The sequence below is a fragment of the Ursus americanus genome, chromosome 18 (assembly GCF_024610735.1).
Source record: "Ursus americanus isolate L20-20 chromosome 18, mUrsAme1.1.p, whole genome shotgun sequence".
Taxonomy (NCBI): domain Eukaryota; kingdom Metazoa; phylum Chordata; class Mammalia; order Carnivora; family Ursidae; genus Ursus; species Ursus americanus.
The window spans coordinates 7376405-7390889 of record NC_142144.1 but is presented as its reverse complement, the minus strand read 5'-3'; the positions used below and the strand labels follow the sequence as shown (position 1 = coordinate 7390889).

Here is a 14485-nt window from a genome sequence, read left to right as displayed (position 1 = left end):
GAAAACGCGCGGAGGAGTGGAAAGTAACGCCCGGGTCCCACTTGGGGACTCTTTCTGGGAGTGAGGGGAAGTGGGGAGAGTGTTGCTTCGGTGGAAGTAGGTGATAGACAGGTCGCTTGGATTTCCTTCTCAGACTTAGCGATAGGGCCCTCTCCTGTCCGAACTACGATTTTTCTCCTTCAAAGGCCCTTCGGGGCGCTCGGCGGCCGGACAGGTTTGCGGCCTCCGCCCTCCGCGCGTACCCTCCCGCGGCCGCCGGTGAGTGCCGGCTGCCATGGCGACGCTGCTGCGCTCGGCCCTGCGCCCTCTCCGCCCGCTCGGCGGCCGCCGAGGGCCGGCTGCAGGCAAGTGGTGGAGGCGGGAGGGAGGCCTGGGGCGCCAGGCTCGTCTGACCGCGGCCTTTTCCTTGCCCAATAGATGTGCCGCTCCGAGGCGTGCGCCATGGCGCTGGCCTGCTCTACCCGGGGCACATCCCCACCTCCCCGCTGCAGAAGGCGCTGCTGGCCGCCGGCTCGGCCGGAATGTCTCTCTATAACCCGTACCGCCACGGTAAGGTCGCCCGCGCCCGCGCCCGGCGCTTTCGGGAGGGCAGCGGGGGATCGGCGCGCGCCCTTGCCTGGGGAACCTGGGCAGGTGCCCACCTCTCTTTACCCGTCTCCTGGAGAATAGACTAGGTCGGGGTTCCCAAACCTGGCTGCATCCCATCATCCCGCGTAAGGTTCACAAAAATGCAGATGCCTGGGTCCCAACCTGAGCTCAGTCCGAATCAGCCCGAGCTTGGGGAGGGGAGGGGCCGAAGGGACAGCATTTTTAAATAAACTACCTACCGGAAGATTCTGTCGTCCAGCCACATTGAGAACCCGTGGACTAAATAGATGTAAACAACGTTTGTTATAACATACATCAAATTATAACATCCCGCTGAAAATTAAAGTTTATGAGGTCGGACACCCTGACTGCCCTGTTGCACTCTATCAGCATATTTTAGATTGTGCCTGGCACATAGCAGATGCTCAATAAATGTTTGCTGGATGTATGACGGGAACATCTTAGGGTTCTACAGTGCTTTTCTCATTCTCAGGATTCTAAGTCTGGAAGGTATTATTTATTCCTACTAAGAGAAATGACAATGCTAACTGCTCACTGAGCCCTTATGCTGGTTGCTCAGAGCACTAAATGTTTTATATGCACGATATTCTTGATTTTTCACATTAACCCTGTAAGAAAGGTATTCTCCACATTTCATAAATCAGTACCCTGAGGCTTGGAAGTGTGAAGCATTTTGCATAAGTTCACTTAGTAATTGCACCTGAACCCAAATCTAGCACACTGATATCAAACCCTGTAATCAAAGGAGGCATGATATTCTGATGTAATAATGGGTGTAAAAGTGATTTATAAACTCTTTAGAACACTTTGCTAACCAGAGCCACCTCAGCCCATTAGATAAATGACAATGACAATGACTGTAGGTACATGTATTGAGCCCCTGCCATGTGCCAGGTGATTTGCTAAATGTTTAACAGGACTCCTTGTAACTAAGAGGTAGTTAGGATTTTGGTTTATCATGTAGGAGACAGGCTCAGACGCAGGCCAGTAACTTACCTACGATCATATCTTCCATTTGTCGCCATTTCTTTCCTTTCAGACATGGTCGCAGTTCTAGGGGAGACCACAGGACACCGTGTCCTGAAGGGCCTCAGGGACCAGATGAGAAAAGATCCAGAGGGTGCCGAGATCCTGCAGTAGGTCCCAGCTGTGCCTGGGGGACTGGGGACATTATCTGGGGATCCTGATCTCTCTGGAGTCACACTGTGTTCCCCTAGGGAGCTCTTCTTGATGCCCTGGCCGTGGAGGGCTGTGCATGCTGGGCACTGCCCAACTCCATGGGTGCCATTCACAGACACACTATGATGACCCGGGGGTAGTGCAGTGTGGTGGCCTCAGCCCAGTTCCCGCCACAGGGCCCTCTGCCTTCCCTAAGCTCCCATAACAGGCTAGCTATAACCCCCACCCCTGCAGCGTCCTTTGTGAGTACCCTGATCACACCTGGGGCTTGCTCCCTAGATGATGCCACTGCAGGCAGGAACCATGACCTTATCTTGTGGTAGTCTCCTCAGTCCCTGCCACCGTCCTGGCCAGAAGCAGGAGCTGCTGTAGGATTTGTGGCCCTATTGTTGCTCTCTGGCCCATTCACCTCCCACACCCTTGCTCTAGCTGGACCTCTCACCTGCCTTTGCTGCTGCCCTCACAGTACCTAAGTCCTGCCTTCTGCCTTGCAGAGAGCGTCCCCGGATCTCGCTGTCCACCCTGGACCTGGATAAGCTCCGTAGTCTGCCTGAGGGCTCCCTTGGCCAAGAGTATCTCCGTTTCCTGGATGTAAATGTGAGTTTCCAGCTTCTGTGCATTTGGCAATCACTAGGAAAGGCAGAGAAGGGCATGGGAGTGACGTCCTGAGGAAGGAGGAATCCTGATTAGCCATCATGGGCAGGTGTGCTTTTTGTCTCTTGTGCCAAGGCTTTGTCGGGTTTTGTGGGACAGGCAAATGGGCCAGGAACTCCAGGCAATAATACTGGCCAGTATCTCATAGCCGCTCAGTGGGTGTCGGCTGCCAGGCTCATACTGATCTTGCTGAACCCTCCCAACAGGAAAGTTCATGCTTGACCCTCCCTGTCGAGTATGTCCTATTATTATCCCTTTTGGTAGATGAAGGAATGAGGCTCAGAGCACTTAAGCAACTTGATGATTTCATACAGCCAGTATGAATGGAGCCAGTATTCATACTCATGTCATGCCTTTTTTTTTTTCTTTTTTAAAGATTTTATTTTTAAGTCTGTCTCTGTACCCAGTGTGGGTCTTGAACTCACAACCCCAAGATTAAAAATTGCATGCTTCGGGGCGCCTGGGTGGCACAGTTGTTAAGCGTCTGCCTTCGGCTCAGGGCGTGATCCCAGCGTTCTGGGATCGAGCCCCGCATCAGGCTCCTCTGCTAAGAGCCTGCTTCTTCCTCTCCCACTCCCCCTGCTTGTGTTCCCTCTCTCACTGGCTGTCTCTCTCTGTCAAATAAATAAATAAAATCTTAAAAAAAAAAAAAAAGGGGGAGAAAAGAAATTGCATGCTTCACCAACTGAGCCAGCCAGGTGTCCCCAGATCATGCTCTTAGCTGCTGTATTATGTCCCTGTGTTCTAGAGACAGTGCTGTCCGCAGGGAATGACAAGTTGTGGCCCTCTCTGCCCCAGGCAAGGAGGACAGGAGCTGGTGGGGAGAGTCCCAACTGCTGAGGAACTCATTGAGGTGTTTAGGATCTGCCATGTACCACCTATGGTTCCAGGTGCTGGGGATAGCATGGTGAACCAGACAGACAAAATCCTGCTCTTGTGGCGCTAATATTCTGGTTTGGGGAGGAAATCAAGTAATAAAACATTTCATATAAAAATTCAGGTCACATATTTATTGACTACTTGGAATGTATGACACTGTTCTCAGTAATTGAGATCCAGCGAATGAAACCTGCAAAGAGCTGGCCTGTGTGGGGCTTCCATCCCAGTGGATGGTGCTGTGAGAACAACATCCTGAGAGAGGACAGGGAAGCGGGTCGAAGGTGCCAGTTCCGATAGGGAGGTCACAGGAGGCTCCTCTGAGGAGACGCAGAAGAGGAGGAGCCAGCCCTGAGGAGAGATGAGGAGGGACAGGGGTACTGGCAAGTGCGAGAGCCTGTGTGTTTAAAACAAGGAAGGCGGGGCGCCTGGGTGGCTCAGTGGGTGAAGTGTCTGCCTTCGGCTCAGGTCATCTCAGGGTCCTGGGATCGAGCCCCGAATAGGACTTCCTGCTCAGCGGGGAGCCTGCTTCTTACTCTGCCTCTCCTGTCCGCTCGTGCTGTCTCACTGTCTCGCTCATGCAAGCGCTTTCTATCTCTCTCTCTCTCTCGAATAAATAAGTAAAATCTTTAAAAAACAAAAAAGAAAAGGAAAACTGAAAAGAGAAAAGAAAAACTGACCAACGTGGCCATATAGGAGTGAGTGGAGGAGAGGCAGCCAGTGGCTGGGAGGAGAGTGGGCCCAGACCCTGCCAGCTGTGGGAAGAAGTCTGTGTTTTGTAACAGGAGCAATAGAAAACATTGAAGGTTTCAAGCAGGATAGGAACATGACCTGATTTATATAAAAGGACCTTAGAATAACAGCTGGGTCGCCTTCCCTGTCCCAGCCCCTCCACCCAGTGTACACATACCCCATCAAATCCCCTCTGTCAAGTGGCTCTCCAGCCCACTCCAGGTTGCTCGAGAGCTAGGCTTCTCGGCCTCAGCTCTCACTATTGACTTTTTGGGCCAAATAATTCTTTTTTGTTTATTTTTATTTTTATTTTTAAAAATTTATTTGCGAGAGAGCACGAGTTGGGGGGAGGGAAAGGGGGAAGGAGAAGCAGACCCTGCTGAGCAGGGAGCCCAACACAGGACTCGATCCCAGGAACCTGAGATCATGGCCTAAGTCGAAGGCAGATGCTTAACCACCTGAGCCACCCCAGCGCCCCAGAAACAGATAATTCTTTGTTTGGAGGGGCTGCCCGGCGCTTTCCAGGATGGTTAGCAGCATCCCTGGCCCCTCTCCCTAGATGCCAGTAGCGCCCCCTCTAAGTGATGACAGCCCAGATCTCTATGGACATGGCAGACATCCCTCAGTGGACAGTTGAGAAGCTACCGCTCTAGAAGATGATTTGTCCCTGAAAGAATGATCTGCTCCCCGTACTCTCCTGACACCTGCTCCTGCCCTGTTTTCCACCATCTCCTCAGTTTTCACCAGTCAGCAAGTTACTTCATCAGTGGGAAACCCATCAGGGTGGCCGCCTTCTTCTGAAGTCCCCAGAGCCTTTCATCTTGTTGCTGTGGAGGGGATGGGACTGCCAGGGCCTCCCTGGGCAGCCTGCCCAGTCGCAGCCCTAGTTGTGATAATAGCCATAGAGATTGTGACACTTGCAGGGCACTGAAACCAGCAGCCCACAGGATGTGAAGGAACACCTTTGTCCCAACAGAGATTGAGATCGAAGTTCAAGGTGAGGCCACTCTCCCTGAGGCAGTCTTTGGTAGGGGGGTCTGGTCATCTTGTGGCATCAAGATTATGGGCCTGGGCTCTGGAGTTAAGAGCAGCCTGCATTAGAATCCTGCCGCTCTTCCCCGCTTTATGGCCCTGGGCAAATCATTTGACCTCTGTGAGCCTCCTACTGCTTATCTGAGGTCAGGGGACCTAATGTTTATCCTCCAAGGCACTTACAGGGCTTGTAATTAATGGATGTTAAGGCTACTGGCTTTGGAATCCAGTAGACTTTGTTTCCAGTCCTGATTCAGCCACTTGATTAGCTGTGTGATACTGGGCAAGTTAATTTCTCTGAACCTCATTTTTCTTACCTTCATCTGAGGCTCCTAAGTACCTACCCCCCCCCCCATGGGCGTGACGATGCCTTATGATGATATATGTAAAGGACTTCATACAGTGCTGGCACATAGTAGGTACTCAGTAAACACGGTTGCTATCACTCTGATCACCCTCAGCTTCACATGGCATGTAGAATGCCCTAGAGAAGAAATTGGGAACTGGGACCCAGTGAGATCGCAGACGCAGACCAAGGCCCTGAGCCAGCAGCCCCAAAGCAATGAAGACATCAAATCCTTTGGTCTCTGGACAGGCTGAGACCATGCTTTGGGAACAGGAACACTGGCTGCTCCCGTTCTGCGTGGATGCTGCTGAGGACTGAGAGAGGCAGTGGGTGGGTCAGAGAAGGACAGTTGTCATCCTTCCTGGGCTCAGAAAAGCCCCTGGAGATACAACAGTGAACAAAGCAGCCAGCAGCCGTGTGCAGCTAAAAGGCCACTACAGCGCCACGCACAGAAAGCGACCACAAGCCGACAGGTCGCTTCAGTCTGCTGTTAGCCACTTCAGTAAAAGCGAAAAGAAACAGGTGGAATTAACTTTAATAACCTATTTTATTTAACCCAGTGTACTGAAAATACTATCATTTCAACATGTAATCGATATTTCTAAATTACTGGGATTTCACATTGTGTTCTTCATACCAAGGCTTCGAAACCCAGTGTGCCTTTTATGCCTACTGCAGCATAGCTAGGTTGGAACTGTCCCGTTTCCAGGCTCAGTGGCCACCGGGGCTGAGTGGCTGCCATAGTGAACAGTCCAGATCTACAAAAGGGGCACATGCGCTGCGTATCACAGTACAAGGTACGGGACCCTGCAAGAGGCCCTAACACAGACCTGAGCAGTCTGAAGGTCACAGACAGCCTCCCTGCAGCGGTGACACTTAAGGCGAGTCAGAAAGGACAGGTGGAATTGTCAAGGTGAAGCTGCGGGTGGTGGGGGAGAGCACCCTAGGCTAGGAGCAGCTCATGTGAAGGATCGGGGCCGGGGTGCCTGGCTGGCTTAGTCGGTGAAACATGCAATTCTTGATCTTGGGGTTATGAGTTCAAGCCCCATGTTGGGCATAGAGATTACTTTAAAAAATTAGGGCCGCCTGGGTGGCACAGTCAGTCAAGTATCTGACTCTTGGTTTTGGCTCAGGTCGTGATCTCAGTGTCCTGGGATCTAGCCTTGCGGCGGAATCTGCACTCAGCACAGGTCTGCTTGGGATTCTCCCTCACCCTATGCCCCTCCCATGTGTGTGCATGAGCCGTGTCTCTCTCTCTCTCTCTCTCTCTCTCAAATATATAAATATTATTTATTTGGGTGAGGGAGAAGCAGAAGCAGGCTCCCCACTGAGCAGGGAGCCCGACGCTGGGCTCCATCCCAGGACCCCAGGATCATGACCTGAGCTGAAGGCAGATGCTCAACCGACTGAGCCACCCAGGCTCCCCGCCCCCCCAAATTAAATCTTTAAAAAGGAAAGTATCAGGGGCCTTGGAAGCTTCTTTTTTCCTTTTCTTCCCATTTTATTTCTAATTGTAGTTAAAAAAAAAACAACAACATACCATGGGGTAAGATAAGATAACATAAGAGTTGCCATCTCAGGGGTGCCTGGCTGGCTCAGTCAGAAGAGTGTGTGACTCTTCATCTCAGGGTTGTGAGTTCTAGCCCCATGTTGGGGGTAGAGTTTAAAGGAAAAAAAAAGTTGTCATCTTAACCATCTCTAAGTGGACAGTTCAGTCAGTCATGTTAAATATATTCACATTGTTGTAAAATCAGCCTTCAGAGCTCTTCCATCTTGTAAAACCGAAACCTTAGCCCCTTAAACAACTGTCACTTCCCGCAACTGCCAGGAGCTTCTCTGCCATAAATTCCAGCAGGCTTGGACCTTATGTGTGAGTCAGGGTCAGCCAAGAGGATGTCAGCGCCACTGTATTCCCTGCCCAAGGACTCCCCTATTGGCAAGTACGGACAGAAACAGTCCATGGTATGAGTCTGGTGGGAGTGGTTGACAGTCAAGGAGAGGCTGGCCAGTGTGGCCTTGGGAACAGTTGGGAAGAGATCTAGGGGAGGTTTATGGTTGTCAGAGGGTCTCCCCAGATACCCGCGCACCCACCCGATTCGTGGACGATGAGGAGCTAGCCTATGTGATCCAGCGGTACCGGGAGGTTCACGACATGCTCCACACCCTGCTGGGGATGCCCACCAACATCCTGGGTGAGTGGTAGCCCCCAGCCACCTTGAGAGTGGGGATGGGCAGGGTGGGGCAGGGTGTTCTAGCTGGCCTGTCCACCTGGGTCTGTCACCCACCAGTCAGCCGGCTCAGTGCCTCATTTTCTGCTTTCCGAGCATCGTGGTGGCGTCTGTGCCACACATCCCCTCTCCGTCCTGCTGCCTCTGTGGTTCCTGAGCTGACGGAGCAGCACCCAGGCATTGGGGCTCTCTGCTCGGAAGCCCTCCGCAACTCCCTAAGGCCTGTAGGAACCACCCTGGACTTCTCAGCCTGGCTTTCGGAGTCCTCTGCACCCTGACCCCAAGCTTCCTTCCCAGCCCTTATCTCCTTCTGTTCTTTCTTGGACCCTCTCCTTCACCCCAAGCCAAGTGCTCCAAGGCCCAGCCTAGGCCAGGACTGGGCACGGCCAACCCCAGTAGAGATCAAGAGAGGAGCAGATGCTTTGCTCTGCTCTGCCAGGAACACCATGGCCTCTCCTCCTGGGCCCTTCTCACCTCCCACCCCATTCCTCACCCTGCCCCCCAGGGGAGATCGTGGTGAAGTGGTTTGAGGCTGTCCAGACTGGCCTGCCCATGTGCATCCTGGGTGCCCTCTTTGGACCAATCCGACTCAGTGCCCAGTAAGTTCTCAAGCAGCGAGGGGTTGGGGGAGGGCCCAGAGGAGCCAGGCTCCAGGAAATGGGACAAGCATTCAACCTTCCTGAGCCCCCCAGTGGTTCTCCAGGAAGCCAGAGTAGTAAGAATGAGGCAGAAGGGTGCAACTGGCCTGGCGCTGGGTCTCCAGGGCCATGAGTGAAGCCTGGATGTTTCACAGGACTCTAGGGTCCCCTGGGCCGGGCCTCCGTGTTGGGTCAGAACATGGAGTTGAGGGGGTAGGGTACCAAATGCAGTGCTAGTTCCTGGAGTTAGGTAGCCTTTGATTTAAATCTGGGCTTTGGCGTATTCAAAATGTGTGGCTTTGGGCACCAGATTTTACCTCACTGAGTTTCTGTTTCCTCATCTGCTAATGGCGATAATAACTACCTTCTTTTTAAGGTGTTTGTGAGGACTGAGAAAATGCACATGAACTTCTGGGCACAGGGCGTGCCCGGCCCCGGGGAACTCACATCTTTTCTCCTCTGCTGCCCCACAGGAGCCTGCAGGTGCTGGTTTCGGAGCTGATCCCGTGGGCCGTGCAGAATGGGCGCAGAGCCCCGTGTGTCCTCAACCTGTACTACGAGCGGCGCTGGGAGCAGCCCCTGCTAGCTCTGCGGGAGGAGCTGGGCATCACAGAGCCCCCCGCCGTGCACGTCAGGGGCCCGGCCTAGGCCCTGAGCCGCTGCCCACCCCCCCCCACACACACCTGCTCTAGGAGCCGAGGACTCTTTGGCCATTACCTTGGTTCCTTTTCTTTGAACACAGACCTTTGGATGTCATTTGTCGTAATTTGTCATAACCACTGATGAGTGGCTTTGAGGACCCCCCCCAGGAGGGAGCAGGCAGTGCAGCGGGGTTCCCAGGGGAGCCAAGAGCTGCCCAAAGAGCACCGGGTGTGAGCGAGAATCAGTCGTCCAGCCTGGTGCTGGGGTGTCTCAGGTCCACGACTCCTGTTCTGCACCCGTCTCTGCCAACGAGGGTTTTCTGGGTGCCAGGCTGGGTGTCGTCCGGGAGGAAGGGTTACACCAGTTCCAAAGACCTGAGAAGGGGCAGGCGAGTCTCCACTGTCTGAATAAAGTCTGCCGTCAGACCAAGTGTGCGCTCTCCTGCCTTTGCCCAGTGCTGCCCGGGGCTCTTGGAGCCTTGGGCCCTCGAGCACGAGCAGACATCCCCTCCAGCCTGAGCGTCGGCTACTTATCTTCTGTCCTTTGGTCTGAAGTCAGTCTGGGATTCAGATTCCTAATTCCTCCATTGTTTTCCAGCAGAGGGATTTAGGGCAGGTTTGTTCCCCTCCTCTCAGCCCATTTCATCATCAGTAAAAGGGGAAGAGAACCAACACCCACTTCCTAGGATTCCTGTGAGGATTTTGGAAGGGCTTCAGAGAAAGGGCCCCAGGGGCAGAAAGCGATTATCCCTAGTGTGTTCTCAGGTGAGAAGCCAGCTGTGAGGCTGCTGGTCATTTTGGATTGGCCCCCAGGCATTTTCCTTGGGTCGGGACCAAGGAGTGGGCACAGGCAGGGTGAAAGTATCACTGCAAGACTGGCTAGCCCTGTCTTGGGATTTAGAACCAGAAACACTCTCAAGATGGCAGAGCCTTTAGAGTTCTGGGGGGCCAGCTCACCATTGTGTGGATAGGACAACTAAGGCCTAGAGATAGGCAAGGGATTGCCCGAAGTAACTAGAACAGAGGCCACAAGACTTCCTGGTTGGGTTTCCTTGCCTCAGTTTCCCTCTCCATAAGGGCTACGGTTTTATAGCTGTACTATGTGCCTCAGCAATTGAGATGCCTTATTGCGTTGATGCCTCCAACAACCCACAGACATGTATTGCTTGTTCTGTTTTATTGATGAGGCAACAGGAGCAGAGCCGGGACTCGAACCAGGGGTTGTCTGAAACCTGCCCGCATTGCCACACCGGTGCCTAGCCCATCTTGTGCCAGCCACATCCCAGCCCAGGGCTCCCAGTGACGGAGGTGGGAGGCTGGAGGCCTACCTTGGATCTAGGGCCTTTTCAAGAGGGAAGCCCTGTCCTGAGCTCTTTGCTTCTGCAGAAAGAGGACGGGGTTGGGGTGAGCTTTCCAGACCTAATCCATCTTTGTAGTGTAGGCCACCTTTCCAGATCTGCCATGTTTCCACAGCTCTCCAGAGTCCAGGCAGCCCTACCCCCATGTGAGTACAAGTCAACAGTGCCACGTTCGGGGGAAAGGGTCAAACTCGCAGAATACCTTCTCTGCCCAGCTGGGGTTCACCTGCTCCAGCCACTTGGTACCTGAATGACCCTGAGCCCTTATGGCATTGGAGAGGTGGGCGCTGGGCATCAGGATTAGCTGGGAAGGGAGTCTGGTCTCCAGATCTTAGGGTGGCATTTTTGCCACCACCTCATGATTGGAAGAAAAGTTCTCCTGGCAATAGTTACCACGTCCTTAGTTCTTACCACAGCCCGTAAGTCCCTGCCAACTTCTACCTAGAAACGTCCATTCTTCATCTCAATAAACCATGGTGGCCTTCTTCTGATCTTTGGGAATAGCATTCTGTCCCCTGGTCCTCACATGGTCAACTACTTGTCATTCACATTTGCGTTCAAATGGCACCTTCTTGGAGAGGCCTTTCCTGACCACCCACTTGAAGAAGTGCCCTCCCCCTTGCCGCACCACACCATGTCACCTTATTTTCTTTCTGGCACTTAACCACTCTGAAATGATCTTATTTGTTCATTTATTTATGAGTTCTGTGTCAGCCCCAGCAGGACAGGGAACCTCGTTCTTTCCCCTCACTGCCGGGAACGGTGCTTGGCACACAGTAGGGGCTTGCTGCTTCATTAGCTGAAGGAGTGTATGCTAAGCCCAGAGCAGAGAGCCCCACAACAGCCTCACTTCACGGTGAAGACCCTGGGTCTCAGTTTGGGGAGCGTCCTCCCAAGTCACACAGCTGGACTGTGGTCTAGCTTGTTCTGGGGTGCCCAAGTCTGGAGTCCTCCTGTGGCTCAGAGAAAGCTCCCTTTCCCTCTGCCTGATTAAAGCCATTTGTAGCTGGTCTCAGAGCAATGTTTGGGGGCATAGGCTCTGAGGACAGACAGACCCGGCCCTGCCCCTGCCCAGCACAGCACCCTCGCAGTGGTCCTGTCACCCCTTTGAGCCTCTGGCTCCTCGCCTGCGACATGGGGAGAGCATATACGTATCCCACAGCAGGGCCATTATGCATGTGTGGCGACTTAGCGCATACGTGTTTAGGAAGTGGAAGCTCTCATTTGCCAGGAAGGTCTTTTGAGGCATCTGAAGTCACCGTGTCCACAATGAAGCCAGAGGTATGTATTCTGCACGCACCCGGAGTGGGAGGACTTCTGTTGTTCAGAGCTCCTAATGCCAAATGTAATCATGTATGTACAGGATAAGCATCCACTGTGTGCCAGGCGCCAAACCACTGCAGTCTCCTGGGGAACTTCCGTGCCTTGGAGTGAGTCCAAGTGTCGGTCTCTCATGTGGCAAGTCTGGAGGTTTAAGTGCTGATGTTAATTCTCTAATGCAGGGCAGATGGGGGACATGTCAGTGGAAAGGAGCCCACGGTGAGGTCAGCCTGAGCTCAGCCTGTCCCACAAACGATAGCACCCAGCTCCTGCCCTTCTTAGGAACCCTCAGGTTCCCTGCCCCCAGGATAAACTCCTCAGCCTGGCACACAAAGACCTTTCCAGTCACATTTCCCACCACCCGGCCCTCCCGCGGGTGTATCCCGATGCGCAAGCCCTCTCGTCCCTGGTTATTTCACCAATACCTTCTGAGTGTTGGCCAAACGCTGGGGGTCCCCCAGTGACGGAGACAGCTGCATTGCCGCCCTCGTGGAGCTGAGCGGTTGCAGCAGCTGAGGGCCTTCGACGTGCCCGCCCTGTGCTGCGAGCTTGACGCAAGTCATCTTGTTGCGTTGGTACCCAGCCGTGGGAGGCGGGGACCCCGATGACTGCATTCCCATTCTATAATGAGGCCACTGAGTGGGCGCCTGGCTGACTCAGTCTGTAGAGCATAGGACTCTTGATCTTAGGGTTGTGAGTTCAAACCCTACGTTGGGTGTAGAGAGTGCTTAAAAATAAAATCTTAAAAAAAAAAAAAATGAAGACACCAAGGCTCCATGAGAAGAGGTGATTTGCCCAGTGCCTCAGGTGGGACTAGGGGTGCAACCCAGATGTACCTGACTGGAAAGCAAAGAAGACAAGTTATAATAACGTGTGGTGGGTGTTGACGGAAGTATGGTGAGCACTTGGTAAGGGGCAACCCATTTAGTGATCTTATCTCCACTTGCCTCTCTATGTGTCCAACTAGATTGTAAGCAACTGGAAGACAGACTGTGTTATTACCTCTGTGTCCCCTCACATCTCTCCCCCAGGCCAGGCCCAGGATCTGGGTGGAGTACTGCTTTGGCTTCACCATTGTGACCTGGCTGGGGGGAGGGGCTGGTCACCAGCGCCATCTTCCAAACTCTCCTTTGCCCACGTTGTATATGACCTCAGCAGACAATGTGATGATCATGTTTATACCCATGGATCCTGGCGTGGATCAAGTCAGAGCCTCCAGTTCACTCTCCCTGTCATTCATTCAACAAACATTTATCAAGCTAAGCCCTGTGGACATAATCAGAGATAATCTTCATGTCTAGATTTTGCCTGTGCTTTGTGGTCAGCGAGCTTGTAAACTATAATAATAAATAAAATATGTCAAACACTAACTCAGACTCTGTGAGGTTTGAACACTAGTAGTATGTCCACATTTTTATATATAAGAAATAGAAACTTTGAACTTTCAGCTGAGAAGCTGATCCCTATCCGTCGGACGCCGATGCAGAAGCCCATCACCACTGCACCACACTGCCTCTTGAATGTTATTGCAATGGGGGAGGTGGCACTTTAATTTACCTAGGTTCCCCAGAAGGATGCCCTCTATACTCTGGAAGAAATAAGTCCAAGTACTTCTCAGACCAAAATTTCATTTTTAATCCCTATAACTAGACCCTGAAAACTGCCCCTCCCCCTTTTAAGAACGTCTTCCTGGCCTAAGGAATTAGGGGATGTATTTAAAGGTAAGCAGTGGGGTGCCTGGGTGGCTCAGTCAGTTGAGCGACAGACTCTTGATTTCCGCTCAGGTCATGGATCTCGGGATTTGAGCTCAAGCGCCACGTTGGGCTCCAAGCTCAGGGCAGAGCGCTGGCTCGTCCCTCTCCCTTTGCTCCTCCCCTGCTCACGTGCAAATGAAGATTTTATTTGAGAGGGAGAAAATGAGAAAGAAAGAGAGAGAGCATGCGCATGAGAGAGGGGAGGGTCAGAGGGCGAAGCAGACTACCTGCTGAGTAGGGAGCCCAGGGCGGGAACAGATCCTGTGACTCCAGGATCATGACCTAAGCCGAAAGCAGTCGCTTAACCAACTGAACCACCCAAGTGCACCTAAATAAAATCTTTAAACAAATAAAATAAAAGGATAAGTGGCAATTGCAGATGCCCAACATGTTTGATTATCAAGTAACCAAGTTTTCAGAGGCCCAGAGCCACACAGGACTGGGAAGCTGGCCAATGACCCAGGACTTGGCAGGTGGCATGGCCAATCTGGTTGTAGGCTTCAAAGCTAGTTGATTTGCTGGAAGGTCCAGAGCGATCAGAGGCCAGTTAGGTACAGGTCTTCAGATCCGTGCCCTTTGTACCACCAGGTGCGCCCGACTGCTTTCAGAACACCATGGATGGGAAAGGATGCCAAGGCAGTAATCCTGACTTCACGTTTATTGCTGTCCCAGATGCAGGGGTGCCAGCCTCAAGTCTGCAGATCTTCTGAACCATATGAAGGTACTGGAGGCCGTAAAATATCCACATGAAGTTAGGGAGGAGCTATCAAAATTCGACTCTGGTGGGACTCGAACCCACAACCTTTGAATCACCACACCAGGATCGGCTAGAAGTCCAATGCGCTATCCATTGCGCCACAGAGCCGGCTATTTAAACGCTCTCCAGCTCACCTCTCTGCCTATCCCACCCTTTTAGCTTTCTTCTAGGTGTGGCGTTGGCCTTTGTGGAACCCTGCCGGTCTCTGCGCGCAGACTCCGGATTCTCCGCCCACGCTGCGGGCGGGGGCGCTGCCCACCACGTGCGAACGCCAGTGGCTTGCCGGCTCTCCGCCCAGACCCAGCCTGCCGGTCTCCTTCCCTCCCCGGGGTGTCTGCGGCGGGGCGGGGCTGCGCGGCAC

The 14485-nt window shown here is 53.0% G+C and overlaps 1 protein-coding gene and 1 non-coding gene across 4 annotated transcripts; one reads left to right on the top strand and one right to left on the bottom strand.

The window, feature by feature from the left end:
- Positions 1 to 40: 40 nt before the first annotated feature.
- COQ4 (coenzyme Q4) lies at positions 41 to 9365 on the top strand. 3 transcript variants are annotated; one of them, XM_045771058.2, is made up of 8 exons: positions 41 to 258; positions 418 to 549; positions 1649 to 1745; positions 2283 to 2385; positions 6562 to 6618; positions 7491 to 7620; positions 8162 to 8255; positions 8768 to 9365. In XM_045771058.2, the coding sequence occupies exons 2-8, from the start codon at positions 522 to 524 to the stop codon at positions 8940 to 8942; spliced, it is 684 nt and encodes a 227-aa protein (XP_045627014.2). In that variant the 5' UTR covers positions 41 to 258; positions 418 to 521; the 3' UTR covers positions 8943 to 9365. The 3 variants fall into 3 exon arrangements, with proteins under 3 accessions (XP_045627014.2, XP_045627012.2, XP_045627013.2); XM_045771056.2 differs by having other exon boundaries at positions 41 to 344; XM_045771057.2 differs by lacking the exon at positions 6562 to 6618 and having other exon boundaries at positions 47 to 344.
- A 4776-nt stretch (positions 9366 to 14141) lies between these two features.
- Positions 14142 to 14232, bottom strand: TRNAR-UCU (transfer RNA arginine (anticodon UCU)). Its single transcript is given in 2 exon segments — positions 14142 to 14177; positions 14196 to 14232. It is a non-coding gene; the product is annotated as a tRNA-Arg (tRNA).
- Between the last annotated feature and the right edge of the window lie 253 nt (positions 14233 to 14485).

Excerpts from the sequence above, each read along its gene's own strand:
- COQ4 (XM_045771056.2), top strand. The coding sequence starts at position 275 with ATGGCGACGCTGCTGCGCTCGGCCCTGCGCCCTCTCCGCCCGCTCGGC. Across the intron at positions 345-417 it reads CCGCCGAGGGCCGGCTGCAG|ATGTGCCGCTCCGAGGCGTG; the intron begins GCAAGTGGTGGA and ends CTTGCCCAATAG. Across the intron at positions 7,621-8,161 it reads GATGCCCACCAACATCCTGG|GGGAGATCGTGGTGAAGTGG; the intron begins GTGAGTGGTAGC and ends CCTGCCCCCCAG.